General features: G+C 42.6%; 2 protein-coding genes across 15 annotated transcripts in view; both read right to left on the bottom strand.

Moving 5' to 3' along the window:
- LOC102899200 (B-lymphocyte antigen CD20-like) overlaps positions 1-20,322 on the bottom strand; it is a 36,380-nt gene extending 16,058 nt beyond the window's left edge. For 2 of the 5 annotated variants that reach the window (XM_045039370.1, XM_045039371.1), the window contains exons 1-4: positions 19,957-20,322; positions 15,554-15,648; positions 13,002-13,145; positions 9,396-9,452 (exon numbers count right to left, since the gene is read on the bottom strand). In XM_045039370.1, the coding sequence (XP_044895305.1) occupies positions 9,396-9,452; positions 13,002-13,145; positions 15,554-15,598 (246 nt within the window). In that variant the 5' untranslated portion in view covers positions 15,599-15,648; positions 19,957-20,322. Of the gene's footprint in view, positions 1-9,395; positions 9,453-13,001; positions 13,146-15,520; positions 15,649-18,245; positions 18,322-19,956 lie in introns of all 5 variants that reach the window. The other 3 variants (XM_045039369.1, XM_006937368.5, XR_006586647.1) reach the window with 3 other exon arrangements.
- Positions 20,323-23,298: 2,976 nt separating this feature from the next.
- The window catches only part of LOC102899106 (membrane-spanning 4-domains subfamily A member 14), a 28,174-nt gene continuing 23,755 nt past the window's right edge, over positions 23,299-27,717 (bottom strand). For 8 of the 10 annotated variants that reach the window (XM_019812477.3, XM_045039368.1, XM_019812479.3 and 5 more), the window contains 2 exons: positions 25,984-26,040; positions 23,299-23,487 (listed from right to left, as the gene is read on the bottom strand). In XM_019812477.3, coding sequence (XP_019668036.2) covers positions 23,404-23,487; positions 25,984-26,040 — 141 coding nt within the window. In that variant the 3' untranslated portion in view covers positions 23,299-23,403. Of the gene's footprint in view, positions 23,488-24,668; positions 24,751-25,983; positions 26,041-27,717 lie in introns of all 10 variants that reach the window. The other 2 variants (XM_019812478.3, XM_019812475.3) reach the window with 1 other exon arrangement.

Here is a 27,717-nt window from a genome sequence, read left to right as displayed (position 1 = left end):
GGGCGCCTAGGTGGCTCCGTCGGTTAAGCGCCCAACTCTTGATTTCAGCTCAGGTCATGATCTCATGGTTCGTGAGTTCGAGCCGCACAGCACAGATGCCTGCTTGGGATTCTCTCTCTTTCTCCCTCTCTCTCTACCCCTCCCCTGCTCAGGCTATCTCTGTCTCTTTGAAAATAAATAAATTTAATTGAAAAATTAAATATTTATGTTCCCCCCAAATCCTGATCAAACATTTGATTTAAATATACAACATTATTATTTTTGAAGCATTCTGCTTCCAGCATGAGAGTGTGAGGGACTCCATGGACCAACTCCTCAGCCAAATTTGTGAAAATTACTAAGAACCCCAACATTTAAAATCTCTGGAGTCCTAAGGGCCTACAACAAATGACGAAACGGTCAGTCAAGAAAATCTACTAGGGGCGCCTGGGTGGCTCTGTTGGTTAAGCATCCGACTCTTGGTTTCAGCTCAGGTCCTGATCTCACACTTTCACGAGCTCGAGCCCTGCATCAGGCTCTGCGCTGACAGTGCGGAATCTGCTTGGGATTCTCTTTCTCTCCCTCTCTTTCTGCCCCTTCTCCACCACACGGTCTCTGTCTCTCTCATATAAATAAATAAACTTTAAAACATTTTTTAAAAACCTACTACAAGTCAAAAAACTGTAGGAGTCTGCAGTATCTGAACCAAGAGCCACGCCCACTCACCCCCTTCCGGGTTCCACAAGAACACTCTGGGTTGGTGCAGGTCCCTTTTCCCCCAAATACCCCCCCCCCCCCCCAGGAGCAGATCATCTGCTTAGCATTTCTAATCATGCTCCCAGCTATTTGCTACTGAGGCTAAGTCCGAGTGCAGGCAGGAGAGGTGGACTCTCTCCTTTTGCCTAGCCGCTACTTGTGGGATGAGCGCCTTCTCTTGGTGGCAGTGCCAGTGGGTACCAGGTCCTGATCACTCTTGCCTTCACTTATGGGGTAGGGGTTCCACATCATGAGAGGCAAGCTGTCCCCCTCCAGCAAGCCCTCAGCTCTTACAGTGGGGGTGTCAGAGAGAAGCACTCCATTGTCCCTCTGCACCGCCCCCCCCCCCAATCCTAGGAGCAGAGCTTTGGCTCAGAGATTTTGCCTGGGGGAGAAGTGGGTTACAGAATAGAGAACAGCATCCTAGGGCGACTGTGGATATACCTAAAGCTGCACTCACCCCTGAGGAGCAATTTAACACAGAGAGGGAGAAACAGACTGCAGGAAATTATTTCAGCCAGCCATTAAAGCAAAACAAAACACATCAAATAACAATCATAAGCCCTTGGGCTGGGAACTCTGAGTTCTGAGTGCCCAGAGTTGCTACAATGTATTTGCCCAGTTTCCGGAGCATCTGTGGCTCAGTCAGTTGTGTCTGGCTCCTGATTTCAGTTCAGGTCATGATCTTAATGGTTTGTGAGAATGAGCTGTGTATCAGGTTCTGTGCGGACAGCATGAAGCCTGCTTGGGATTCTCCTTTTCTCTCTCTCTGTCCCTCTCTGGTGCATGCTCTCTTTCAAAATAAATAAATAAACATAAAAAATAAAATGCCCAGTTTCCAACAAGAAATTTATGAGACAAAGAAACAGGCACTTTGACCTACACATCAGAAAAAAAGAAAAAAAAGCAGGTAACAGAAACTGTCTGTGAGAGTGGCCAGATGTAGCCTTCATTAGCCAAAGACTTCAAAATAGTCATAAAGACGGTCAGAGAACTAAAGTAAATGATTAAGCAAGTAAAGCAAGATTTGCTGATGACATTGACTATGGACAATTATATGGCAACAAATTATACAACCTACATGAAATGGACAAATTCCTAGCAATGTACAAACTATTGAAACTGACTCAAGAAGAAACAAAATCCGAACAAATCTATAACAAATCTGAATTAATAATAAAAACCTTCCATGAAGAAAAAGCCAGTTCCAGATGACTTCAATGGTGACTTCTACCAAATATTTAAAGAATTAATACCATTGCTTCACAAACTCTTCCATAAATAGAATAGGAGGGGACCCTTCCTAACTCGTTCTAGGAGGCCAGTATTACCCTGATACCATAACCAGACCAAGCCATCACAATAACAAAACTATAAACCAATATCTCTTATGAACGTGAATGCAAAAAAAAAACCACCCCTAATCCAGCAACATATAAGAAGCATTATATACACCATGAGCAAATGGGATTCATTCTATGAATGCAAGGTCAGTTTAATTTCCAAAAATCAATGTAATACATCAGACCAATAAGATGAAAAACAGCCATATGACTATCTCAATAGATGCAGAAAAAGCATTTGACAAAAAGCCAAGACCCTTTCGTGATTAAAACACTTACGAAACTAGAGTAGTTGGCATGTTCCTTAATGTGGTAAGGGTGTTTAGGAAAAACCCACAGCAAACTTACTTACTGGTTTGCTTACTTCCTGCACACTCACTGGATGCCTTCCTCCTAAGATCAGGAAAAGACAAGAATGTCTGCTTTCACAGCTTCTACTCAGCGTTGTATTAGAGGTTCTAGCCAGGGCAGTTAGGCAATAAAAAGAAATAAAAGGCATCCAGATTTGTCAAGGATCTATTCACAGATACCTGTTCTATCCAGAATATCCTAAGGAATACACTAAAAATGATTAGAACTAATAAACAACTTTAGCAAAAAGGACAGGATACAAGATTAACATAAAAATCAATGGTATTTCTATACACTGGAAATGAACCATCTGAAAATAAAATTAAAAAAAAATTCCATTTACAATAGCATCAAAAAGAACAAAGTATCTAGGAATAACCTTAACAAAGGAAGTGCAAAATTCTGAAAACGAAGAAACATTTTTGAAAGAGTCATGCAAAAATATCCATGTTCACATGGATGTGAAGATTTAATACTGTTAAGATCAATACTCCCCAAATTGACTTGCAGATTCAGTGAGATCCCTATCAGAATTCTAGCTGTTTTTCCTTACAGAAATTGGTAGGCTGATCCTAAAACTTGTATGGCATTGAGAGAGCCTCGGAATGATAAATAAAAACCTTGAAAAAAGAAGAGAAAAATGGAAGAACTCACACTTTCTGATTTCAAAATGAACTACAAAGCTACAGTAATCAAGACTTTGTGGTACTTGCATAAGAAAAGACATGTAGATCAATAAAATAGAATGTGAAGTCCAGAAACAAACCCACAAAGGTGCCAAGACAATTTAATGAAGGAAAAATAGTCTGCTCGACAAATGATCCTGGGACAACTGGACATTCACATGCAAAAAATGAAATAGGGCCCTGAGGTTACATCATCAACAAAAATTAACTCAAAATGGATCAAAGACCTAAATATAAGACCTAAAGCTAGGGGCGCCTGGGTGGCGCAGTCGGTTAAGTGTCCGACTTCAGCCAGGTCACGATCTCACGGTCCGTGAGTTCGAGCCCCGCGTCGGGCTCTGGGCTGATGGCTCAGAGCCTGGAGCCTGTTTCAGATTCTGTGTCTCCCTCTCTCTCTGCCCCTCCCCCGTTCATGCTCTGTCTCTCTCTGTCCCAAAAATAAATAAACGTTGAAAAAAAAAAAAAGACCTAAAGCTATAAAATGCCTGGAAGAAAACAAGCATAACTCTTTGGGTCTTTGGTTGTGGCAATGGATTCTTAAACATGACACCAAAAACAAGAACATCAAAAGAAAAATTGATAAGTTAGGGCTTCCACAAAATTAAAACTTCCATGCTTCAAAGGATACTATTCAGAAAGTGAAAATATAATCCACGGAATGGAAAATATTTGTAAATCATGTATCTGATAAGGGGTTGTATCTAGAGTACATAAAAACTCTTATAACTGAATAATAATAAAAGGCTAATAACTAATTTTATTTTATTTTTATTTTTGTTATTATTTTTTTAAATGTTTATTTTTGAGACAGAGACAGAGAACGAGAGGGGAGGGGCAGAGAGAGAGGGAGACGCAGAATCCGAAGCAGGCTCCAGGCTCCGAGCTGTCAGCCCAGAGCCCGACGTGGGGCTCGAACTCACAGACCGTGAGATCATGACCTGAGCTGAAGTCAGATGCTTAACGGACTGAGCCACCCAGCACCTCGCTAATAACTAATTTTAAACGGGCACAGGATTTGAACAGACCTTTCTCCAAAGAAGACAAAGAAGCGGCCAATGGCATATGAAAAGATGCATGGCATCAGTAGTCAACAGGGATATGCATAGCGATACCACAGTGAAATGCTACTTCAGACCCACTCGGATGGCTAAAGTCTGAGGTCAGGTAATAATAAGTGTTGGTGAGGATATAGAGAAATGCGAATCCTGCTGGTGGAGTAGAGAATGGTGTCATCCCTTGGAAACCATAGACTGTCATTTCCTTCAATGGTTAAACAGAGTTACCATACAACCCAGCAGTTCTATTCGTAGGTATATACTGAAAAGAATTAAAAACATGTTCAAGTACAATATTGTACACACGTGTTTACAAAAGCACTACTCCTGGTGGAATAAACCCAGATGTTCAGCAACTGATGAATGGATAAATGAAAATAAATGAAATGTAGTGTAGCAGAACCACGGAATATTATTTAGCCATAGAAAGGATGAAGTACTAATTCACATATGCTACAACATGGATGAAACTTGAAAGCATTATGCTAAGTGAAAGAAGCCATTCATGAAAAATTACATATTATATGATTGCTTTTTTTATGATTACTTTAAAAAATTTTTGAAATATTTTATTTTATTGTTAATTTTACTTTTTATTTTTTAAAATTGACATCCAAATTAGTTAGCATATAGTGAAACAAAGATTTCAGATGTAGATTCCTTAATGCCCCTTACCCATTTAGCCCATCCCCCCTCCCACAACCCCTCCAGTAACCCTCAGTTCTCCATATTTATGAGTCTCTTCTGTTTTGTCCCCCTCCTTGTTTTTATATTCTTTTTGTTTCCCTTCCCTTATGTTCATCTGTTTTGTCTCTTAAAGTCCTCATATGAGTGAAGTCATATGATTTTTCTCTTTCTCTAATTTCACTTAGCATAATACCCTCCAGTTCCATCTACGTAGTTACAAATGGCAAGATTTCATTCTTTTTGACTGCCGAGTAATACTCCATTGTATAGATATACCACATCTTCTTTATCCATTCATCCATCGATGGGCATTTGGGCTCTTTCCACACTTTGGCTCTTGTTGATAGTGTTGCTATAAATATGGGGGTGCACGTGTCCCTTCGAAACAGCACATCTATATCCCTTGGATAAATGCCTAGTAGTGCAGTTGCTGGGTTGTAGGGTAGTTCTATTTTTAGTTTTTTGAGGCACCTCCATACTGTTTTCCAGGGTGGCTGCACCAGCTTGTATTCCCATATGATTGCTTTTTTTTATGATTGCTTTTTTAATGAAATGTTTAGACTAGTCACAGCTACAAAGACAGAACACAGATTAGTGGTTTCCTAGGGCTAGGGAAAATGGGGATTGTGGTATGGGGAACAATAAATAGATAAACGATACAAGGTTAGTTTTTGGGGCATTGAAAATGTTCTAAAATTGACTGTGGCAGCAGTCACACACATCTGCGAATACACTAAAAAAAAAAAATCATTGAATTGTACACTTAAAAAAAAAACCAGAATTGATTAAGATGGTATATGTTTACCTAGGCAGCTAAAGATTTTTCCAGGTTAACATGAAAATAAGTTGGTATGCTTTCAGAAAGTAACAGTTGTTGAACTCAAATATCTATACCCAACTAAGGGGCAGCCTAATGGGTTTTATTTTTAAAAAATAATTTTAAAAATTTTAGGGCAGAAGACATATGCCCTACATTCATTTTCAGCTTAAATTTGAAGGGGTACACATGAATAAAATATAAGTAACATTGTACTCTTTAGGAAATGACAGTAAATTAAGAAACTTTTCAACTAAAAATATTATTTTTCTCCTCTTCTTCCTAGTCGTCATCTTGGAGTGCCCTAGGGCTCAGCCTTCTCTTTTCTTCTTTGCTTTTCCCTTCCACTGGAGGTCTTGGCAAGTCTCATTGCTTTCAATATTATTTCATATCTTGAGATTCCCAATTAAATCCTTTCAATTAATTGCTCAAGACAAAAACTTTGCTTTAGTTCCTGGTTTCGCTCTGTTTCTCACACCCTATACCCATCAGGAAATCCTGTTGGCATCACCTTCAAATATATCCAGTAGCCAAATACTTATCATTTCCTCCGCTTCATCTATTCTGTTCAAACCACTGCCATCTTTTCCCTGGCTGACAGTAGCCCTGTAACTGGCCTCCCTGCCTCTAACCTGGCACCTCTTGCATGTAATCATCAAGCGAATTTCTGTCAGAATGATCCTTTTAAGGCACACCCTCATCAAGTCTCTTCTCAGAATACTCCAGTCTCTCCCTATTTTCCTCAGGGCAAGAGCTCATCAAAGAGGCCCTGCAGGATCTGGCTCCCATAACCTAAGCTACTTGGCTGCAGCCACACTGGCCTGCTTGCCAGAAGGTGCCACATATGCTTCCACTCTGTGGCTCTTCCAATGGCTGATCCCTTTGCTGGGGATGCTATCCTGTCTGCCATCAGTGTGGCTAACTTTCTCCCTCAAGCTCTGCCCCATTGCCACCTACTTAATAAGACTAATTTGGAGATGTGGTACACACACACACACACACACACACACACACACACAACAGGAATATTACTTGACCATCAAAAAGAATGAAATCTTGCCATTTGCAACAGCATGGATGGAACTACAGTGTGTTATGCTAAGTGAAATAAGTTAGTTAGAGAAAGACAAATATCATATGATTTCCTTCATATGTGGAATTTAAGAAACAAAACAGATGAACATAGGGGAAGGGAAGGAAAAATGAGATAAAAACAGAGAGGGAGACAAACTGTAAGAGATTTTTAAAGACAGGGAACAAACTGAGGGTTGTTGGAGGGGAGGTGGGTGGAGGGGATGGGCTAAATGGGTGATGGGCATTAAGGGGGGCACTTGTTGAGATGAGCACTGGGTGTTTAATGGAAGTGATGAATCACTAAATTCTACTCCTGAAACCAATACTCCACTGTATGGTAACTAACTTGGATTTAAATAATAATAAAAAAAAAGACTTAACTTGGATAATCTCACTTAAACAGCCCCCAGTGACAGCCCCTATCATGTCTCTTTTTTTTCCATGGCCGCTATCACCTTCTAGCACACTGTATTGTTTCCTTACTTGTCATGTTTATTGTCTTTATTCTGCTATTAGGGTCTCAGCTCCATGGAGGCAATCAATCTTTGTTTGCTCATTGATACATGCTACATACACAGAACAGGCCTGAAACTCAGTAACTATTTTTGATTGAATATTGGAATTTGAGCACACTACAGGTGCATGATGGTACCTAAGTATAACAGAATATTGTGCTGCCATTAGGATAATTTTTTCCACAGCATTTGTTCATGACCTGATAAATCATTATTTGATTTCTTCTTATGAAGTTGAGCCACATTAGTCTGGGAAACTCCTGGGCAAGTGTCCCTGAGGTAGAAGAGTGTCTGCACTTCTGTGAGGAGTGATGTTAAGTGTTTCCAGAGAAGGAAGTAGAGTTACTCTGCGTGAGTCTCGAAGAAGAGTCTATTTTTGCTTCTTGAGGTGGAATGAGGAGAGGGAAAGGGAGAGCGGAAAACAGCGAGGCTGGAGGTTGGGGGGAGAGTTACAGGGGGAGCTGGATCATGGCTAGACCTTGGGAAACTAGAGTCATGATCTTCCCCCACCATCCCTCAAGGAAAAAACAAAAACAAAACAAAAAAAAAAAACTTTTTGTGAGTTTTTGTGAAAACCGAGCAAGAGGCCAAGTTTAGCCAAGTTCATTCATGCCTGGGTTTGTTTCTTCTGCGGGTTATTTTGTTTTTTGATGTTGTGAAGCAAAATTGGAGCAGTATACAGGGCGCCTGGGTGGCTCAGTCAGTTAAGCATCTGACTTCAGCTCAGGTCATGATCTCGCAGCTCGTGAGTTCGAGCCCCACATCGGGCTCTGTGCCGACAGCTCAAAGCCTGGAGCCTGCTTCAGATTCTGTGTCTCTCCTTCTCTCTTTGCCCCTTCCCCGTTTGAACTCTGCCTCAAAAATAAACATTAAAAATTAAAAAAAAAATTGGGACTGTATGCTCAAACAGAGAAACTGAAGCATGAGAGTGTCAGTTTCCGGGATCTGCAAAATCTCATCGGGCCTTCCTGGGCTTTGAGGTCCACTGTACTTATATCCCCGGGGGAAAAGCAATGCCAGGTAACACCTGGGTCACATGTACACTCTGGAAATCCACGGCAAAGCTTAGAAAAAGGGCTACGATAGAAAACTATGTTAATAGTGGTAGAAGTTAAAAAATGATCTAAAAGCTTAATGCCCATGTTATAGCCACTAAGTGGCTGCTGAGCTAAAGAGCCTCCTGTGTCTCTTTGGCCCTATCCTTTTGGGGCAAAACCCGCTAAAAGGGCAGGCAGACCTTTCCCTGAATGATGAAACAAGAGTTTTCAGTTTCTTCTTTCACCAGTCCCTGAAAGCACCTTGTTTCCTCACTAGGTTCTGATTCGCAGAGCTAACAAGCATTGGCTGCACGCCAAGGACTGGTGCTCATTACTCACTTTTAACCCTCAAAACAATCCTCTGAGGCAGGTGGTATTAGTGGCCATATGTTTTTTCTGGACGAGGAGTGTGAGCACAGAGTAACTTGGCCACAGAGTCAGTGGTAAGGTAGTCAGAACCTGAATTCAGGCAGGCGACCTCCAGAACTGTGATCCTAACCGCCATGGGGGGAAGAAGTTCCCAAGGCGAATGTGACTCCTTTAAGTATATTTTAATGATGCCTGATTTGTACTCCAATGATAGTGTCTGGACCTGGGTTCGCCGAAGGCTATTCTCTTTTCACACGTTGTTCTGTCTTATGTCCTTCCCTACTGAAACACTGATCTCCTGAGCTTGCCCGACCCACCTTGCCTCCCTTCCCAGGTCAGCTTTGTTTGGTTCTATCTACCCCCTCAGAGAGCTCGAAATGATTTATTCCATCCAAATCCTCACACCAGACGCCTTATAAAACCGGTTCCTCAACGCTACACCCTCCTTAACACCCATACTCAAAATACACACTGGAGGGCGTCCTTATAAAAATCAAATGACTCTTTTCCTCTCCAAACGTTTGGAAAAGCCCCCCATCCCCCGCAAAAGCAAAACAAAACAAAACAAAAAAACCAAAAAAACAAAAACCACAAACAACAACAAAAACAAAAAGCAAACAAACAATCAAAACCAAAAAAACACGTGGCTCAGAAGTAATCGCTTCTCTCCAGTTTGTGCCAGGGGACCTTTTTATCTTTGGCATTGGTCCAAGCATTTCAACATACCTTGGATTTTGTAGGATGCTTCTGTGCTTGTACGCTGATGGAGCCCGAGCTGATGAACTGGGGATAGAAACAGGCATTTGTAAATCCCCACTCCTGTTGACGGTCCCCCAAACTTTCCCAATCCCAGTGACATTCTCGAGATCTAACGTATCACTGAATTCTCAGAAGAAAGTGGTTTTCACTCCTGCAGTCCTGGGATGACCACCAGCGGACGCTCTGAAAAATGAACGTCCCATTCCTCTGTCACAGGTGTCACAGAGACGAAAAGATATTTTAACGTCCCTGGCCATTAAGGGAATTTTGGGTTGGTGACGGGACTTAGCCACCTCACAATGATTTTATGAGGTTGATACTTCATTGGTTTGGAGTGTCATTTATTAAGCTCATGACCTGCATCATTAGAAAGTCATCCCTAGCAGCCAGTGGGGCGCCTCTCACTTGCAAGAACTCTCCCCCCATCACGCTGTGGAAGAAAGATGTCATCAACAGAAATAGCTTCAGAAAACATTTGATCTGAAGAGCGACAGGTTGTCTTCCACAAACATCACGTCCTGAGTGCTAACGTCACCTGCTGGCACCCGTCGAAAGATTTGTTGTGTCTGGTATATCAAGAATTTAATTATCTTCCCCAACGGTATTATAGCTTATACCCGCCTTCAACCTGCCCACAGCATTAACAAAAGTTTGACTCAGGGCTGGGGATCTCACAGTCCCGGAAGATGAGATCCTGTCATGGAGGCCCGGGCATCTTGACCTGATGTTTAAAAAGTCTCTGACACTTTACTGCTGGGTCACTCTGTAGAAGTTTATGTACATTTTGTTCTAAGTCTCGGTTTCCTAATTTGTAAAATGGGGATCAAGAGTAGGGATCACGGAGCTGTTGGGGCAATTATATGAAACAGACCTGAAGCGCTTTTGGATGGTGCCTGATACACGCTAGTATGAAATTGAATAATTACTATTTGCTAATTTCTGCTGGTACAGTTTCTCTTCTGTGGCTTGGGCTTCGGATCCTTTCTACATGATTCATGGTACTCTCTCAGTTTAAAGCATTTCTCTTTATGACATACAAGTCTTTCCAGAAATCTCTTGAGTGTTGGTAAATGCCCTCAACTTGGGGACTAGCACTGTGGGAAAGCCTCTAAGGAAATGTCTCCCTTCCAGACCACTTACTACTTGACCCTCCCCGTAGGTGAAATTGTTACAGTTGCATGTGTCAGAGGCCTTTTTGCAAAAAGTCATTACGTTCAAATTTCTCTCCCTTGAAGCCCAGTTTTTGCTTGAGGAGTGCAAAAGGGTGGATAAGGAACTAATAAGACCCTTTCTCCTCTAAGGGGGAATGTGGCCTTTGGTTAACTTTCTGGCTCTGCTCAGTGGGGCTCTTGATACAATTGGAATATCGGTTGTGTTATTAGATCACATTGCTTATGAATCCGATCGCTCCGATTGGTCATTTGCTTCTGGATTAGATGTAACTGTGAACAAAAAATAACTTGTGCGAAGCCATGGCTTTGGGCTTCCCTGAGATTTGGGCATGTCTCTGGTGGGCACTTTAGCAACCATGGCCTATGGAAATATTACAATAGTCTTACTCGAAATACTCACTGTATTTATTTTATTTTATTTATTTTTTAAAGTTTACTTTAAAAAAGTTTTTAATCTTTATTTATTTTTGAAAGAGAGAGAGAGAGCGAGCAGGGGAGGAAGAGAGAGAGAGGGTGACCCAGAATCCAAAGCAGGCACCAGACTCTGAGCTATCAGCACGGAGCCCGAGGCGGGGCTCCAACTCATAAACTGTGAGTTCCTCACTTGAGCCAAAGTCGGATGCTCAACCGACTGAGCCACCGAGGCACCCCTGAAAGACCCACTTTAGAAATCTCTGTTTTCCATAAGAGACTCTTAAATATAGAGAACAAACGGGGTGACTGGAGGGGTTGTGGTGGGGGGACTGGCTACATGGGCAAAGGGCATTGAGGCAGACACCTGTAGGGATGAGCACTGGGTGTTATACGGAGGAGATGAATCACCGGAATCTACTCCTGACATCATTATTACGGTAGATGCTAACTAACTTGGATGTCAATTAAAAACTAAAAATAAAAATGAAAAAATAAATAAATATGTACTTATTGAATTCCTGAAAAAAATGAGGAGGATGAGGAAACAGAAATAGAACGATACTGTGTTGGCCCTGTGCGTAGATTCTCCTACTGGGTCTTCAAAGCAATAATCTAGATGGTGACTATTAGCCTCCTTTAGCAGATGAGAGAACTAAGCTTCACAAATTAAGTGGCAGAACTGTCTGACTTGAGGCTTTGCTTTTGAAAAACAAGATCTGGGGCGCCTGGGTGGCTCAGTCAGTTGAGCGCCCGACTTCAGCCCAGGTCACGATCTCGCGGTCTGTGAGTTCGAGCCCCACGTGGGGCTGTGCCGACAGCTCAAAGCCTAGAGCCTGCTTCGGATTCTGTGTCTCCCTCTCTCTCTGCCCCTCCCTTGCTCATGCTCTGTCTCTCTCTGTCTCAAAAATAAATAAAAACATTAAAAAAAAATGAAAACAACAACAACAACAAAATCCGCCTTTCTCACTACAAGTTTCATGGATATTAGTAGATGTTAGTCAACAAAGGGATAGATAGTGAGTCAAATCGCAAGTGTTGTAAACGGCCACTTAAATAGCTTTAGACAAGTTTCTCTCCTGCAGTACCTCTCCAAGTCTTTAATATCAAAGTGGATACTATGAATCTGCAAACATGGGTGTGATAGACTATATGACCTCAGAGCTCCTTCTGCGCAGACTATCTTGTGGTACTCGTGTTCTGTGGCACACATATTGGGGAATCCCATTCTATGGTATACTACCTTTCTAACTGATAAATAAATAAAAGTATGAATGAAAAACAGAAAAAGAAATCTCTGTTTTCATTTCCCCAAATTCTTTTTTTTTTTTAATTTTTTTTCAACGTTTTTATTTATTTTTGGGACAGAGAGAGACAGAGCATGAACGGGGGAGGGGCAGAGAGAGAGGGAGACACAGAATCGGAAACAGGCTCCAGGCTCCGAGCCATCAGCCCAGAGCCTGACGCGGGGCTCGAACTCACGGAGCGCGAGATCGTGACCTGGCTGAAGTCGGACGCTTAACCGACTGCGCCACCCAGGCGCCCCGATTTCCCCAAATTCTTGACGGCTGTCTCATGACCCTTTTCTTTCCGTACGTAACTTCCCTAAAAATCACTATAGCCCCAAACATTAAGCTCAGACCTTTGGATTTTCACTCTGCCTCTCCCCCCACCATCCCCCAAAAAGCCTTATAGTTATCCAGATAGCCACTCTCTCTATTGTTCTTCAAGCATACTCCTTCAAAATCTTTTCTGCCCGCACACCCTCACCCTCGCAAGGAACTTCTCGAAATGCGCAACGAACATGATAAGGCTCTTCCTGAGTATCTACTCTCCACTCCTGCCCACCATTTTGTTCCCATAGTAAAATGAGCTCCTTAGAGTCAGACATTGACGAGTCTTTAGCTCATTGCTTGATCTCTTGAGTCATTCCCTGGATACGTTAGAAAAAAGACATAGGTTAAAATCAATAACACCACGTTTTACTCACAAATGTTGATGAACAAAATACGTAAGTTAGTGTAACAATGACAGGGATGTAACCAGTAGCTTCTCTGTTCTCTTCTTCGACAAATAATGCAAAACAGAGAAAGCCCAACGCGCAGTACAACAGGCCATTCATGATTTGCACGGCCTGTGAGAAGAGAGAGCCATTGTTATTACTCGAGTCAAATCTACCGCAGATGATTACAATACGATGACTGAAAGGTCATGGCAATATCCAGCTTATCCCGGTATTTCTGAAGTGGCGATGAAAGAATTATGTGTCAGAGAAGAAAAGGGCAGCCACGAATGGAGGGGGAGGTCTGCACGTTTATTTACACCGAGAGTATTTGTTTCGGTTGCATAGAAATCTTCAGAGATATTTAATTTTCTAGTTGGTTCCTGTTAAATAAAGAGCAGAAGTCTATTTGTCTGTTTGGTTCAGGAGGACACGTGACCAAAGGGAGGGCTGTTGGCCCTGGGGATCTCTCAGGCTCTGCCTCGACACGCCTCTCCTTCCTACCATTGGATCTGTGAGATCAACTCTAGCTCGCAGATGAGTTCTCATCCTCCACCACCAACCCAAAAAGGTACTTTTTGACCTTGCCCTCCTTCTTTCATCCTCGCTTGTTGCGGAATTAAGCTTCAGTTACCTGTTGCTCTGCTCACTTTCATACTCTGTGCTGACTTTTGTAATTACGCTCTGGACCACAGCCCTTGGCTCTGTTCAGAAAAACATGAAGGAAGCCTCTCCTGTGACCTCTGATTTTCTATAACTCTTAAGTATTCTCAGGGGCCATGCGTGGAGCCGGGCCTTATTCTCCAGATGGAGCAGGGCCACGTACACACACAGCAGTGACAAGAGCGCCTGCAACCTCTGAAGCAGGCAGGGAAGGTCAGCCTCTCATTCTAGCCAGGCCTTCCCCTGATTGGATGAGGCCCACCCACAGTATGGAAGGCAATCTGCCTGTCTCAAAGTTCATTGATTTAAATGTTAATCTCCTCTAAAAAAGCCACCTTCGCAGGAGGTGGTGGGGATGGGCAAAATGGGTAAGAGGGTGGGGGAGACACAGGCTTCCAGTTATGGAATGAATAAGTCACGGGAATAAAAGGGACAGCACAGGGAATATAGTCAATGGCATTATAATGTTGCATGGTGAAAGATGCCGGCTACGTTTGCAGGAAGCAGAGCATTAGGTATAGACTTGTCCAATCACCATGTGGTACACCTGAGACTCATGTGACACTGTGCATCAACTATACTTGAAAATAATAAATAAATAAATAAATAAATAAATAAATAAATAAATAATAAAAACACAGTCACAAAAACACCCAAAATAATGTGACCAAATACCTGGGCACCCTGTGACGCAGGTAAGTTGACACATAAAATTAACTGTCACAGAAAGACAAGAAGTGGCTATTGGGTGATGATCCTCCTCTCCCTTGAAGTTTACATTGAGACAACACAAAACCACGCATTTACTGGTGACCCTGCCTGGATCTGGCACATGGGGGGTGGCCATTTGGGACGGGGTCCCATGGACTTGCCCACTATTGCCACACTCTTCTGAATCAACTCCTTCCTGGGCCATGAATCCACTGACTTACTCTTGAGCTCAGTGGGAGGCTCAGGAGGGTTTAGTAGGAGGCACCCAGTAGAAGACCCTGAACCGTTTATCTTCTTTCAGGTGGTGGATCTTACTGGTAGGTCAGTGGATGGCCAGTGACAGGCCTATACCTTCTCCCACATATTGCCATGACTGCCGTCCAGGCCAGATACAGAGACAAGGAGCAAGCAATCCAGCGGTAAGACACCATGGCAAGGGGGGATGAGGTAGAGAAAACACCAGCAGCTCCTCCTTCCTGTCCCCCCATACACGAGGCTCTGCTACATTCAATTGTACCCTGCGTTCTGGCAGTGGGCCAAATCGCTTCCAGCCAGCTGGAGATAATCATAGACTTATTATGTTGGGAATTTTCCTAGGCCATGCTTTAATTTTGCTGGCTTATACTGAAATGTGTTTCGAGCCCCCACAGATATTAGCACATGATACAAAAGGGTATAGCATTCTAAGCTTTAGGAGAGGTGAGAGGGAGAACACATATGCAATATGACCTCAGAGCTAAATATAAGGGGAGCATGTTTTGAGCCCAATGTTATCAAATGGCCACTGGCCGCAGAGCTCCAGTGTTTCCAACCCCTTCTGGTTTTGGGTCCATTGCCTGAGTCCAACCACCTCATTTATGATCTATAAGTTTGTTTTGACCTGTTTACAAACAAACAAAGGCAGAAAATGGACCTTCTCATTGCTTATGAGATTCATAACCCATTTCAGAGCGTATTTGCTAAAATAGGTCGTGGCGTGGTTGACCTATTCAGAAATGGTTTGTGGATCCGTCATTTGTGTGCAATTAGCTATAGCCTCAGAACACTTTAATCAACTTTCCTTCCTTTGGGGAGTTCATGGTGGATGTGGCCAATGTCTCTTCCCTTTTATGTTAGGAAGATGGAACACTCACCATTTATTAACCAAAGTAGCACTTAGTCCTTACCCCCAGTGCTCTGGTCTCCAATTTTAGGGTGTAGCCTTCTGACATTTTAATGAAGATACGGTACAGAAATTGTAGAGAGTGAATGGACTCTTTTTCTGTAGAGAAATATAGAGAAAAGGCAAACTAATTATTTTTGAGAAAAGGCACTTCATAGTGCAGACTCTACTTTTACACTACGTTCCTTGAAAGAAGATTTGAATCAACCCACTTATATCACTCTTTGTTAAGTACCTAGTAACTTCCTGTCAAAAACCAAGAGCTACTTCTCAGGTGTTACGCTTCCTTCCTGGTCTTTAAATGAGACTGAGTTGTTACCTTTTGGTGTCAGTGCCCCACTCCCATTATTTTCACCTTTTCTAGGAATTACCTGCTCCCACAAATCCCTAGGGTCACCCAAGTTAGGGTTTCCGGCTGCCATGTTTGGTCTTCACAAGAATGTCTCTCAATCTAGCCATAGTTGCTTGGATAAGATGTGGGCATCTTGGGGCGCCTGGATGGCTCGGTCAGTTAAGCATCCAACTTTGGCTCAGGTCATGATCTCGCAGTCCGTGAGTTCGAGCCCTGTGTCGGGCTCTGTGCTGACGGCTCAGAGCCTGGAGCCTGCTTCCGATTCTGTGTCTCCCTCTCTCTCTCACCCTCCCCCATTCATGCTCTGTCTCTCTCTGTCTCAAAAATAAACATTAAAAAAAAAAAAGATGTGGGCATCTTATTCTGATTGAGCCAATCAGAGTTCCCTTCCCAGGAAGTTATGTTTAGCACCAAGGCAATATAGTCCCGTTCTGGGCTCAGAAAGAAGAGGAGAGAACACCCAGAGTAAAGACATGGAGTGAGAGGACTCCCTAAACATCTCTAACGGTTCTCACCTCCCTGATTCTAGTAGCTTTCTTAGACCTATCTACGAAACACATCTGCATCTTTAAGACAAATTCCTCTTTATTTTAGTTAAAACAAGTGTAAGAGGATGAACATCAAGTGAGAATTTTCATAGTGTTCCAGAATAATGGCTAGGTATTAAGGCTTAAAACAAAAGGCAGTATTTTGCATCTTAAATTGAGAAAATTGCCAGAGGCTCTGTCCAGTAGCCTTCTCCAAGGGCTTTTGGTGGGTAAGGTTGGCAGCTATGGTCAATTGAATTATTGTCTCCAATTGTTGTTTTCCCTTTGTTACAGAGTTATACACCTTCACATGTTGCCTTATGCCTTGCAGTGTCCACGGTCCACTCCATGGAAAGAATATATCTCTCTACCTCGCTGATATTGGATGTGACCTTGGAACGTGTTTTGACCGGTCCAAGGTGAAGGCCAGGACACAAGCCAAGCCTGAGCCCAAACCTACCGAGGTCTTGGAAGTTTCTATCATTTCCCTCTGTTGTGAGGACATCATTTCCCAGGATTGGCTGTACGTGAGTGCGGATTCCAGAAGGAAGTCATACAGAGGCAGGCCCATAACTGACCCGCAGCATTGGACAAAACTCCCACAAGTGAAAAATAAATATTTGTCCTTACAAGCCTGAAATGTTGTGGCTACTGTATCTGATACCCTGGCACCAACCAATACCGCTGGGCGATATAAGAGGAGGGGGAGGGGAGAGAAGACAGAATTTTGGGAAATGACATGGTGGTGAAGCTATGGGAAGATACAGTAATCACACTCGGAGTATGAGTGTGCTTGTGAGACTAGCTTTAACGCACCTACTGGTGTCTGTTTTCCAGCAGATGTAGTGGCTTGCCCTTGTGTTGGTTAAACAAAGGAAGAGAGAACTGGAGAGAAATTACATGGAGGAAATGGCTGTTTAAAAAGACAAGGCTGGGGCCAAGCCAACCGTCTATGCTGCAGCTGCAGGCATAAAGTTTTGGGAGAAAGATCTGTCTGGTGGCCCTGGGCTGACAGACGTGACTGGGGCTACAGTTTTGCAGAGAATACTGTTAGTATTAGGGGGAAGGGCGGATGGCAAAGACAGCAAAAGAGGGACTCACTTCTGGGAAATATGGCTGGATTCCACAAATTCAGATGTAATCAATAGAGTAGAGAGTTTTGATAGTCAATAAAGTCTCAAACAAAAAGAATAAGTGTGAACCCAGACCGCTTCCGAAATAAATATCATTTCTAGCGTGGTTCCCAAAATGTGTCCAACAGAAATAGAGCTTTTGGTCACTGTGCACTCTCACGTGTAACCCTAGTGCTCATGCTTGGGTCTCCAGTTGTCTTTTCTTGCACAAGGAATCAGGAGGGTTGTTGCTGTAGAAAAACATCATGTATCCGGACATCCTCTTCTTGAAAGAAAGCAAGGATGCTGTTGAGAATGTTAGAAATAGTGACCAAAAGACAAAGAAACCAGGTTCATGGGCTCTCACGGGCTAAGTTGAGGCCATTTGAATACCGCCCCCCCCAAAAAAAAGAATAAAAATCATCATCATTTCAAAGGACCTGTCTACAAAAGGCCACAAATTCATCATGATACACAAAAGAGAAAACTTAAAGTGTTACTAAAGATGATTAGGACACCTATGAGATGTGGACATGTTAGGATGCATTTCAATTTTCACTGATTTGAAGTGGTAGGAAAGTGAAAACGTGCATATATGTATTTCCTTTCTCCTTTTTAGTGGATATCCATTTTTAAAGCACAAATTAGTGTATAGAGACATAGATGACATATAAAGACATACACGAATACATATGAAAGATGTACTCGAATATAACGCGTCAGCTCTATGGTCCACTGGTGGTTATTTTCAGTGTCAGGGGCATCAAACAGTTGTTTGTCACTACAGGTTTCATTCATTTCCCAGGTAAAAAAAAGAAGGGCAGAAATTAGCACTGAATGTTATTTCCAAACAATCGCGAGTTCAAGGATAGGTCCACGCTGCTTTTCAAGACGATCAATTAGCCAAATGTCCCACAGAAGAGAATTAACGCTCAGACTCAGCCTGCCATCACTTATTCAGTGTAAACCCTAGATGCCTGTACATATTACAATGAAAGTTTAAGAGGGCATTCATACATTTCCAATTATTACAGTCGGCCAGGTCAGTGACCTGTAACGGTGGGATAAAGGAGGGGTAGGAGGTGACGGCTAAGCAAAACTGAAAGCTTTTCTTATTCATGTGAGAGGCACGGAACTAAATGTCCTGTGCCGTAACAGAGACTCACTTTCCGAAGAGACTCAGTTTGATGATGGGTGCTCAAATATAAGTAACTTTGGGCTGTTGAACCAGATCCTATAACTCCACCAGCGATCCAGGATCTGACAACCCATATACTGTAGCCTTGCTTGGACTGAGACACTTTATTTTTCTTTTGGGTCTGCTAAGATTATTTGCAACCCCCAGTATGTTTACAAACTATCGGGGGGCACCAGGCTGGCTCAGTCAGTAGAGGACGTGACTCTTGATCCCAGTTGTAAGCTTGAGCCCCATGTTGGACGATGGGATTGCTTAAAATTAAATCTTAAAAAATAAAAACAGTATCTGTTAAAAATGCTGTTACCCCAGGAAATATAAAGAAAAAAGGAAGTTAAAAATGACCGAGTGCTCACCCTGCCGGGTACTTTTCTAAGTTCTATACATGTATTAACATATAGACTACTCAGTAACCCTGTGCATTAAGCACAGTAGAGGGCACATTTTAGGAGCTCAATAATTGTTGAATAACTGTATCATACAAACAAATGTCCGCGTGTTCTACAAACATAACTGAACTGACTTTCATTTCATGGTATTTTAGGTGACAATTCTTAGTATATGGTATGTGGGCTTATACCATTCATGAAGTCAATATTAAAGGGAAAGAGGGGCGCCTGGGAGGCTCAGTCCGTTAAGCATCCAACTTCGGCTCAGGTCATGATCTCATGGTTGGTGAGTTTGAGTCCCGCGACGGGCTCTGTGCTGACAGTTCAGAACCTGGAGCCTGCTTCAGGTTCTGTGTCTCCCTGTCTCTCTCTGCCCCTCCCCTGCTCCTGCTCTGTCTGTCCCTCTCAAAAATAAATAAGCGTTAAAAAAAAATTTTTTTTTAAAGAGAAGGAAATTAGAAAGGCGTTTGGCACGTAGCAAGTATAGAGTATAGCCATGATTGTATTATTATTATTATGCCCTAAAAAGCAAGCTCAAACTCGACATAGCCTTTCATCACATCTGGACAGCATGTCTGCCGCTGAGTGACTTCCATCTAAGCTATGGGGACATACACAATTCCCTTGGGGGACCCTGCAGATGCCCCTCAAGGTGATAAAACACTGACTACACAAAACAGCTGAAGCCGAGACTCAAGAATCTCTCATTATGGAGATGTGGAGCATTAGGATAAAAAGAGAAAGCAAACGGTTTCAAACAGGAACCCCAACTGGGTGGAGCCTGAGAACTGCAGGAGTCACAAGGTCAACTTTCCCTCCGGCCATTACTTACTTCCAGGGACCGAAGATTCTCCCAGGCAGAGCGTGGTAAGTCCCCCAGCCGTCCGAATGGGGGCGTAGGGAGAGCATGGATCTTCTCCGCTCAAGTAGTGTTACCCGTACAACATTCCCAGCGACGCGAGAACCCAGGACGAGGCAGTCCAGGGCCTGGCGACCTCCGTCCGGTTCAGCGTGACCGAGAGGCAACCCGGCCAAGGCTGCCTACACCGACGGCATGCCTTGAGCACAGGGCCAGAGGTGCGTGATCCTGCAGGTGGAACCCTCAATTGGGGGCCTCCCAGCCCGGGGAGCCGGGTGGGGCGCTGCTTCCTCGGTTGTGCCCCTCATCCCCCACCTCGCGTGGTTCTAACGCTGCGGTTGCGGTCAAGAGCGCGGCGTCGGAGGGGGGGGGTGCGGGGCGTGCTGCGCGAGGTGCCCCGCGCGGACCCCTGCTGCGTGATGAGACCCGGCAGCTCCCCAGGTGACCTTGGGGTAGTGGGCGGACAGCGATGCCACCCTTCACTGGCCGTGTTTGTACCGTGCTGTGTCCTTGGACCTGTGCACACCCAGGGGAGGAAGCCCAGCTTGACTCTACCCTCCCGCTGATAACTCTGCAGAGACATCCCTCTGGAGAAGGGACGTCATGGAAGTTCCCTGCCGCCGAGAATCTTCCACAGTCCTTCCTCCCTCGCCACTGAAATAGCAATCAGCTATTCCCAGGGTGTAGCACTATGTCTGGCACAGAGTAAGAATGAATGAACGAGGAGGGGTGCCTGGGTGACTCGGTGGGTTAAGGACTTCGGCTCAGGTCATGGTCTCACAGTTCAGGAGTTCCAGCCCTGCATGGGGCTCTGGGCTGACAGCTCAGAGCCCGGAGCCTGCTTCAGATCACAGCCGTGTCTCCCCCTTTCTCTCTGCCCCTCCCCTGCTTGCACTCTTTCTCTCTCTCAAAAATAAATGAACATTTAAAAAATTTTAAATATTACCCCATCAACATTATGCTTCCTCCCTGCCTCCATCTTGTTATGACCAAGCCTCCTTTGGAGATCTGGTCCCTATTCCCTTCCTGCCTCCCATCCTTCCTTCCTTCCTCCCTCCCTCCCTCCCTCCCTAGAGCCCATGTTCACATTCAGACAAGCCTCATTGCAATAATTCCTCCGTCTGAGCTGTAAGAACTGTGTTCCCTTACAGCTTATTTCTGGAAAACAGTACAGGGCTGCTAGCCCTAAGTTTTCATTCTGATGTGGTGTTCATAGCAACCACTGTGTGTGAGCCATGAGAACACTGATGTTGCCACCTTCTTTCCAGACTGGAGAAAGTCTTCTCAAGAGGATGCGGCTACATCAGGGCTTTTCCGTCCAGTCCATCTGGTCATGGGTGGGTGCGACAACTGGGACCGCCAGTGGGACTGTGAATCCTGAACACTCAGTAAAACAGATTCTGGAACCTTCATCTGGGCAGCACAGCCCACATGAAGGAAATGTTTCTTTGGCCTCCCAGTTTGGAGAGAACTCACTGTTTCCTGTACTGATTTTCAAAACTATAAGCAAGAGAATTACTACTCTTAAGATTCTCTTCCTATTTGGAGGTCAGTGTGCCTTTACACTTTTTTCCCAAATGTTTATTTTTGAGAGACACAGCGCAAATGGGGGAGGGGCGGGGGAGAGAGAGAGAGAGAGAGAGAGAGAGATAGAATCCGAAGCAGGCTCCAGGCTCTGATTTGATAGCACAGAGCCCAACGTGGGGCTCAAACCCACAAACTGTGAGATCATGACACGAGCCAAAGTCAGATGCTTAACCACCTGAGCTACCCACGCACCCCCAGTAAAAGAAGTTCCAAAGCTTAAAGGCAGGGCCTTGTGGGTGGCTCAGTTGGTTAAGCATTGACTCTTGGTTTCCTTTCAGGTCATGATCTCATGGTTCATGGGTTTGAGCCCCCTGTTGGGCTCTGTGCTCACTGATAGCTCTGCTTGGGATTCTCTCTCTCTTTCTCTCTCTGCCCCTTCCCTGCTCGAGCTCCTCTCTCTCTCTCTCTCAAAATAAATAAATAAACTTTAAAAAAAATACTGTACTGGAGGAATGACTCCAATTAGAAGTTTTTGTTCTTCCAAATGTTTATTTTCCTCCAAATTTATTGTGTTTCCTGTAATGTTGTGAAAAGTCTCCATTTTGTTTTTCCCAAGTGTGGATATTCAAAAAGCCAGCTCTCGACTATAGACCCGTCTTCGTTTCTTCAATGTCTTCTACGTCGATTTAGTTTCCTATGTATTTATATGAGTGTTCCTCAGATATACATGTTTTTTTATCCTCATCTTACCACTTGACAATACAGCTGTACGTACGTTTTACACAGCTGTGCCTTGATCAAGGTTATCTCTTGGAGCAAGTGGATTTCTGAAGAGATCTTGTCTGGAGGGTGAAGGATCCATTGAAGGTTTCTCATCAGTTTTATAACCTGTATTCTGACCCATTAAACCTCAATCTGGGAATGGGAAATCTGTGATGTCACCACCCGCCACAAGGACCACAGGAATCTTCATTGGTTGCATTCCCATTTTTCTTAAAAAAAATTTTTTTTTAATGTTTATTTATTTTTGAGAGAGAGAGAGATAGAGCACAAATAGGGGAGGGGCAGGGAGAGAGAGGGAGACACAGAATCCGAGGCAGGCTCCAGGCTCCGAGCTGTCAGCACAGAGCCCGACGTGGGGCTCGAACCCCCAAACTGTGAGATCATGACCTGAGCTCAAGTCAGATGCTTAACTGACTGAGCCACCCAGGCACTCCATTCCCGTTTTTCTTTTAAAGAGCTTTTTTAAGGAGCTGAGAAATCCCCCTTTCTGTTCTTATCTGGGGTTTTGATTGCTGGAAGATGTTTGTTTACTTTCTCTTTCTCCCTTTGGACAGAATCTGGTGGTGTCTTTTTTTTTTTTTATTAACGTTTTTTTATTTATTTTTGGGACAGAGAGAGACAGAGCATGAACGGGGGAGGGGCAGAGAGAGAGGGAGACACAGAATCGGAAACAGGCTCCAGGCTCTGAGCCATCAGCCCAGAGCCTGACGCGGGGCTCGAACTCCTGGACCGCGAGATCGTGACCGGGCTGAAGTCGGACGCTTAACCGACTGCGCCACCCAGGCGCCCCAAAGGGGATCTTTTATAATTTATACTGACTTTATTTTCCACAATGAGATGATTTCCTTGAGTCAGAATTTAGCACATCATCATATAATATTAGATCTAAATCCCACTCCAGAAACATTATACTCATTTTTAGAATTTCTATTGTATGGGAGAATCTATGACCAGATTCAACTTGAGATAAATTTATGCTCACCTCCCCACAGAAGAAAAACCATATTTATCAATTAAAAATTTTATTAATGAAATGGGGGAAAGGAAATACTACGATGGACCTCATTAAAATGCATTTTCCAAGAAGTCTCTTGAACAAAATGAAGTTCTTCATTCACCACTACGCTTTCCTCCTTGACTCAGGTCATTACGGTTCTTTAATATGTAGGAAAAGGATCCCCTTCTGCTGTGTACCTGAGGTAAGTTGGATGTTAGTAAACTGAATCATTAATACACTCCCAAACAAATAACTGCAGGATTTGGGGTAGAATTTTGGAAAGAATGCTAATTGGAAAGTTCTCATCCTTGAGATTTCAAAATTAAACCATGGGCTTTTGTTGCTTTTAAAAAATTTTCCTTCCTTCTTCTTCCTCCTTTGCTGCCTTTTTCCCTTTTTTCCTTCTCTTTATTTTCTTTCTCCCTTCCTTCCTTTTTGTTTCCTTAGGTTGACAGCCAAAAATGATGTTATAGGAATAGATACATCCCTTAAAAATATTGATCACGTAAGAACATATAGTTTTCTACTCAAACTAAATTGCATTATTTAGTATAGCGTTGAATACCTATCAGTTTAAATTCTAATTGGGTCGAGAGCTATATACATTCTCATAGGTTCAATTCATGATTTTTCTCTTTCAATTTATTCATAGGGAATTATGAAGTTGACGTGTGTGTATGTGTGTTTGGTGCGTGTGATCTAAATATACGCGTCCTCTTTTTCTCCATCTCCCAGTATTAACATTTATGGCAGCCAACACTTACAGCATGAGAGTTTGATATTATAGCACAACATTCATTTCTGTAATCGTTTAGATCCAATCTACTTTCTTGAATCGCATTTCCCACCACTCACCTCCACAAAGACTATACTCCATGCTAATTAATTTATTTACCATTTCATAAATATGCCTTGTTTGGGTTGCCATCATAATCTGCAGAATTGCTTTTCTTAAATAACCTCTATTTTGAATTAATCTGATAAAACTATTTGGAATAGAGATGGGATTATCAGAAAAATTTTTCCCTTTGAATTTTCCACTTTCTCTTGATACTCAGAGGCTACATCTCCATTTCTACTGCAAAAGGCATTTCCTTTTGAAAATACGTGAGATGTCATTTCATAGAAATTACAAGGGTGTTGAAAGCCTGATATCTGGAACACTGATTGCCTTTTAATACATTTTCTATAAAGTTTCCCTCTCTATTGCTAGTTTCTGAGATCCTAAGAAACATATCATTTGAGGACGTTTTCCCATATTCTGGTGTTCCATAATTTCCATAATCATACATTCCACACATGACACTTCTGATAGGAATGAAACCTAATAGTCTTGGGTATAGCTTTCAAAGCTGAGATTTACCCATATCATTCTTACCTCATCTCATAGCTTAGATGAAAGGTTTCCTTGGGCTCCTTCATTTTTTTCACATTATTTGGCAATTTGCATTTCCATTCTCCTATCAGAGCAATGGTTGATTTGATCTCAGTGATTTGTACTTTAGTATGAATGTTTCAATGCCTATCCTTACTTAGCAGATGCTTGAGGTGGAAGAAAATATTATCTGGGTATCAATGGCTTCATCCAAGTACATATGAAGGCTTAGAACCAGAAATATTTGAAAACAAGATCTGTAAGTATCTCCCTTCCCCTTTTCTCTCAAATCTTTTTTCCTACTTCTGCTCCAAGACCCCCAGGGTTCTAGGCATTCTGATTTTTTTTTTTAGTGTTTATTTATTTTTGAGAGAGGCAGAGCATGAGCAGGGGAGGGACAGAGAGAGAGAGAGACAGAATATGAAGCAGGCTCCAGGCTTGGAGCTGCCAGCATAGAGCCTGATGTGGGGCTTGAACTCATGAACAGCAAGATCATGACCTGAGCCGAAATCGGTCGCTTAACCGACTGAGCCACCCAGGCACCCCTAGGCATTCTGATTCTTAATGATCATTTCCTAAATCTCCCTATGTATCTGGTCTAGAATACATAGATAAACCACTCTTTCCTCCACATTAACGTTGCACTCCTTCTGAGTTGTTCTTATGATTCAGTGATCCTTAAACCTGGGCCTCTGATAGGGGAACTGGGGAGGAAAGGGCAGATGTATCTTTTACCAAAGTTCTCTGATTCTGTGATGTTGAGGTCAGTTGGAGATAAAGTTTGTCTTTAGACATGAAGTAGTAGATGTGGAGGAAGTAGGAAAATGGATTTTACCATCTCTTCCAACTTCTCAGTTACTGTAAAATCGTGGTTTCTGAAAACGCCAAAGAGTCTACACTTTGCTATTCAACACATTTTCTCAAACTTTGAAAATTAAAGGTATAAGACTTCAGCATTCCCATATCCCTGGACCTGCTTATAACCTCCAAAAAGTTCTTTTTGTTTGTTTCTAGTGAAATATCTATTGACTTAAGCAGACTCAAGCCAGAAAATCATCTATCTTCTATCCTGTTCTCTTACGAGGTGTGAACATAAAAAATTATGTAATACAAAACATCTTTGTCTAGGGCAAATTATTGTCCCTCAGTTGTGTAGAAACCTGTTCAGTGCACATTAGTACAGTGTGTTTTCAGCTACCTTTAACACATCTTAGAGACGACACTAAAATCTTAGTAAAACTTTAGTTCAGTTCTTCAAACAAGTTCATAATGGAAGCCAGTACCTTCTAATTCACCAAGGGAGAAAGGAGATACTTACCACATCTTTATTATCTGAGATGTTTAGCTTTGTATATCCAATGGGCCACTGTGCACGCTGTAAACAACTCCAAGATGGTGAATAAAAACAGATATTCTGAAAGGATTTTACCACTTCTCTGTTTCCAAAAATAAAATGTACATTCCTTACAGATATTTATACGTTAACACTTTTAAAATAATCAAAGCATTGTACAATTAATTGCAAGAAGATAAAAAACTAACAGAATAACTACTCAATATATCCTCAGCCCCCCAAACTGTGGTTATTTATATGTATTTTCTTGATCATGGTGATAACTCATAATTATTGAGGATGAGCATAAGCTGACAGTTTTCTGCCAAACGGATAAAGAGAATCATCGATTACGTTTTCCTGTGTGTGGTTTTGGGTAAGGTCAGCAAATTTTCACTGAAGCCAGTGGACCTCTAGAGAAGATGGACTTGGAACACTCTTGAAGTTCAGTGTTACAGAACTTATTTAATGGAGAGACGTTTAGAATTAGGCCTGTTTTAGGAAAGGGCCCTAAAGAGGAACTTACAGTGGAGGGAAAAAAAAGGTTTGGGTTTATGACTAGACTCAACAGAAGGGCTTTTGTGTTCTATGGGTAGGTGGTTTCCTCCTGGGATTGTGCCTCTGACTATAAACCCCAGTAGACCCATATCCTTGTAGGACACTTGGATAGTTGCAAGCCGGAAGGTCCCAAAGCACTTTGTGACAAGGCCACCATGGGCTATTGAGACCAGTTTTCAATACTGACACCATTTGATAGCAACTGAATCCATGATATGTGAAATTATGGGCATGTTGGTAGATCACTGAGGTAGTCTACTACTACTCAACTAGAGGTTTGGAGTCCATATTAAATCTTTGGCTGTCAATGTTCTTGAATAATTTGAGATGGTCAACGGGAAAGAAGACCTTGGATTTCTTGCTTATATAAGCACTGGTGGTTCGAGAGATAAGTTGGAAAAATGAAAGAATCAAGATTATAATTGCACTCCAACCCAGTAAAACGAGACATTCCTATTGTGTAAATATAGTCTGAAGCAATATCTGGAGGCTTATGTTTATTCAAGGTTTTACTTTAAGGTATCCTTCAGGGTATGTGTCATAAAATATTAGCATTCCCTGCAGCCAGAAGATGTTTCTCTGATGTGTCATTTAACTGATTTCTGTTAGGGCTCAATTTTGTGTAGTGAAATAACTTGGAATTTAGACCATTTTTTATTAGAATGAATGTTCTGCAAGTAAAGAGCTCTGACCATGAGTAAGTAGATTAACATTGCTTTTCTTTTTTTTTTTAATGTTTATTTATTTTCGAGAGAGAGAGAGCATGAGTAGGGTAGAGGCAGAGAGAGAGGGAGACAGAGAATCCCAAGCAGGCTTTGCATTGACACAGGGCTCAAACCTACAAACCATGAGATCATGACCTGAGCCAAAATCAAGAGTCAGTCGCTTAACTGATTGGGCTACCCAGATGCCCCAACATTTCTTAGCTTATTTCTATAATTGAGTCAGAGACATAAATCATTCCCTGAGGAAGTTTACAATCCCACTTGCTGTAAAATCACTTTCAAAGCTATGTAGAAATAAGAAAAATTCAGCAAAATGCAAACCAATGTAAGTGCTTTGGAACTAGCTAATTAACTAAGAGTTTGGGATTTTTAAGTAAAGAGAGATTGATGTATTAGGCTAAAAATTTAGAAACAGGCAACATCTGGTAGGCTCAAG

The sequence above is a fragment of the Felis catus genome, chromosome D1 (assembly GCF_018350175.1).
Source record: "Felis catus isolate Fca126 chromosome D1, F.catus_Fca126_mat1.0, whole genome shotgun sequence".
NCBI lineage: Eukaryota > Metazoa > Chordata > Mammalia > Carnivora > Felidae > Felis > Felis catus.
Note: the sequence above shows the minus strand (reverse complement) of the source record. Positions and strands in the feature narration are given on the sequence as shown.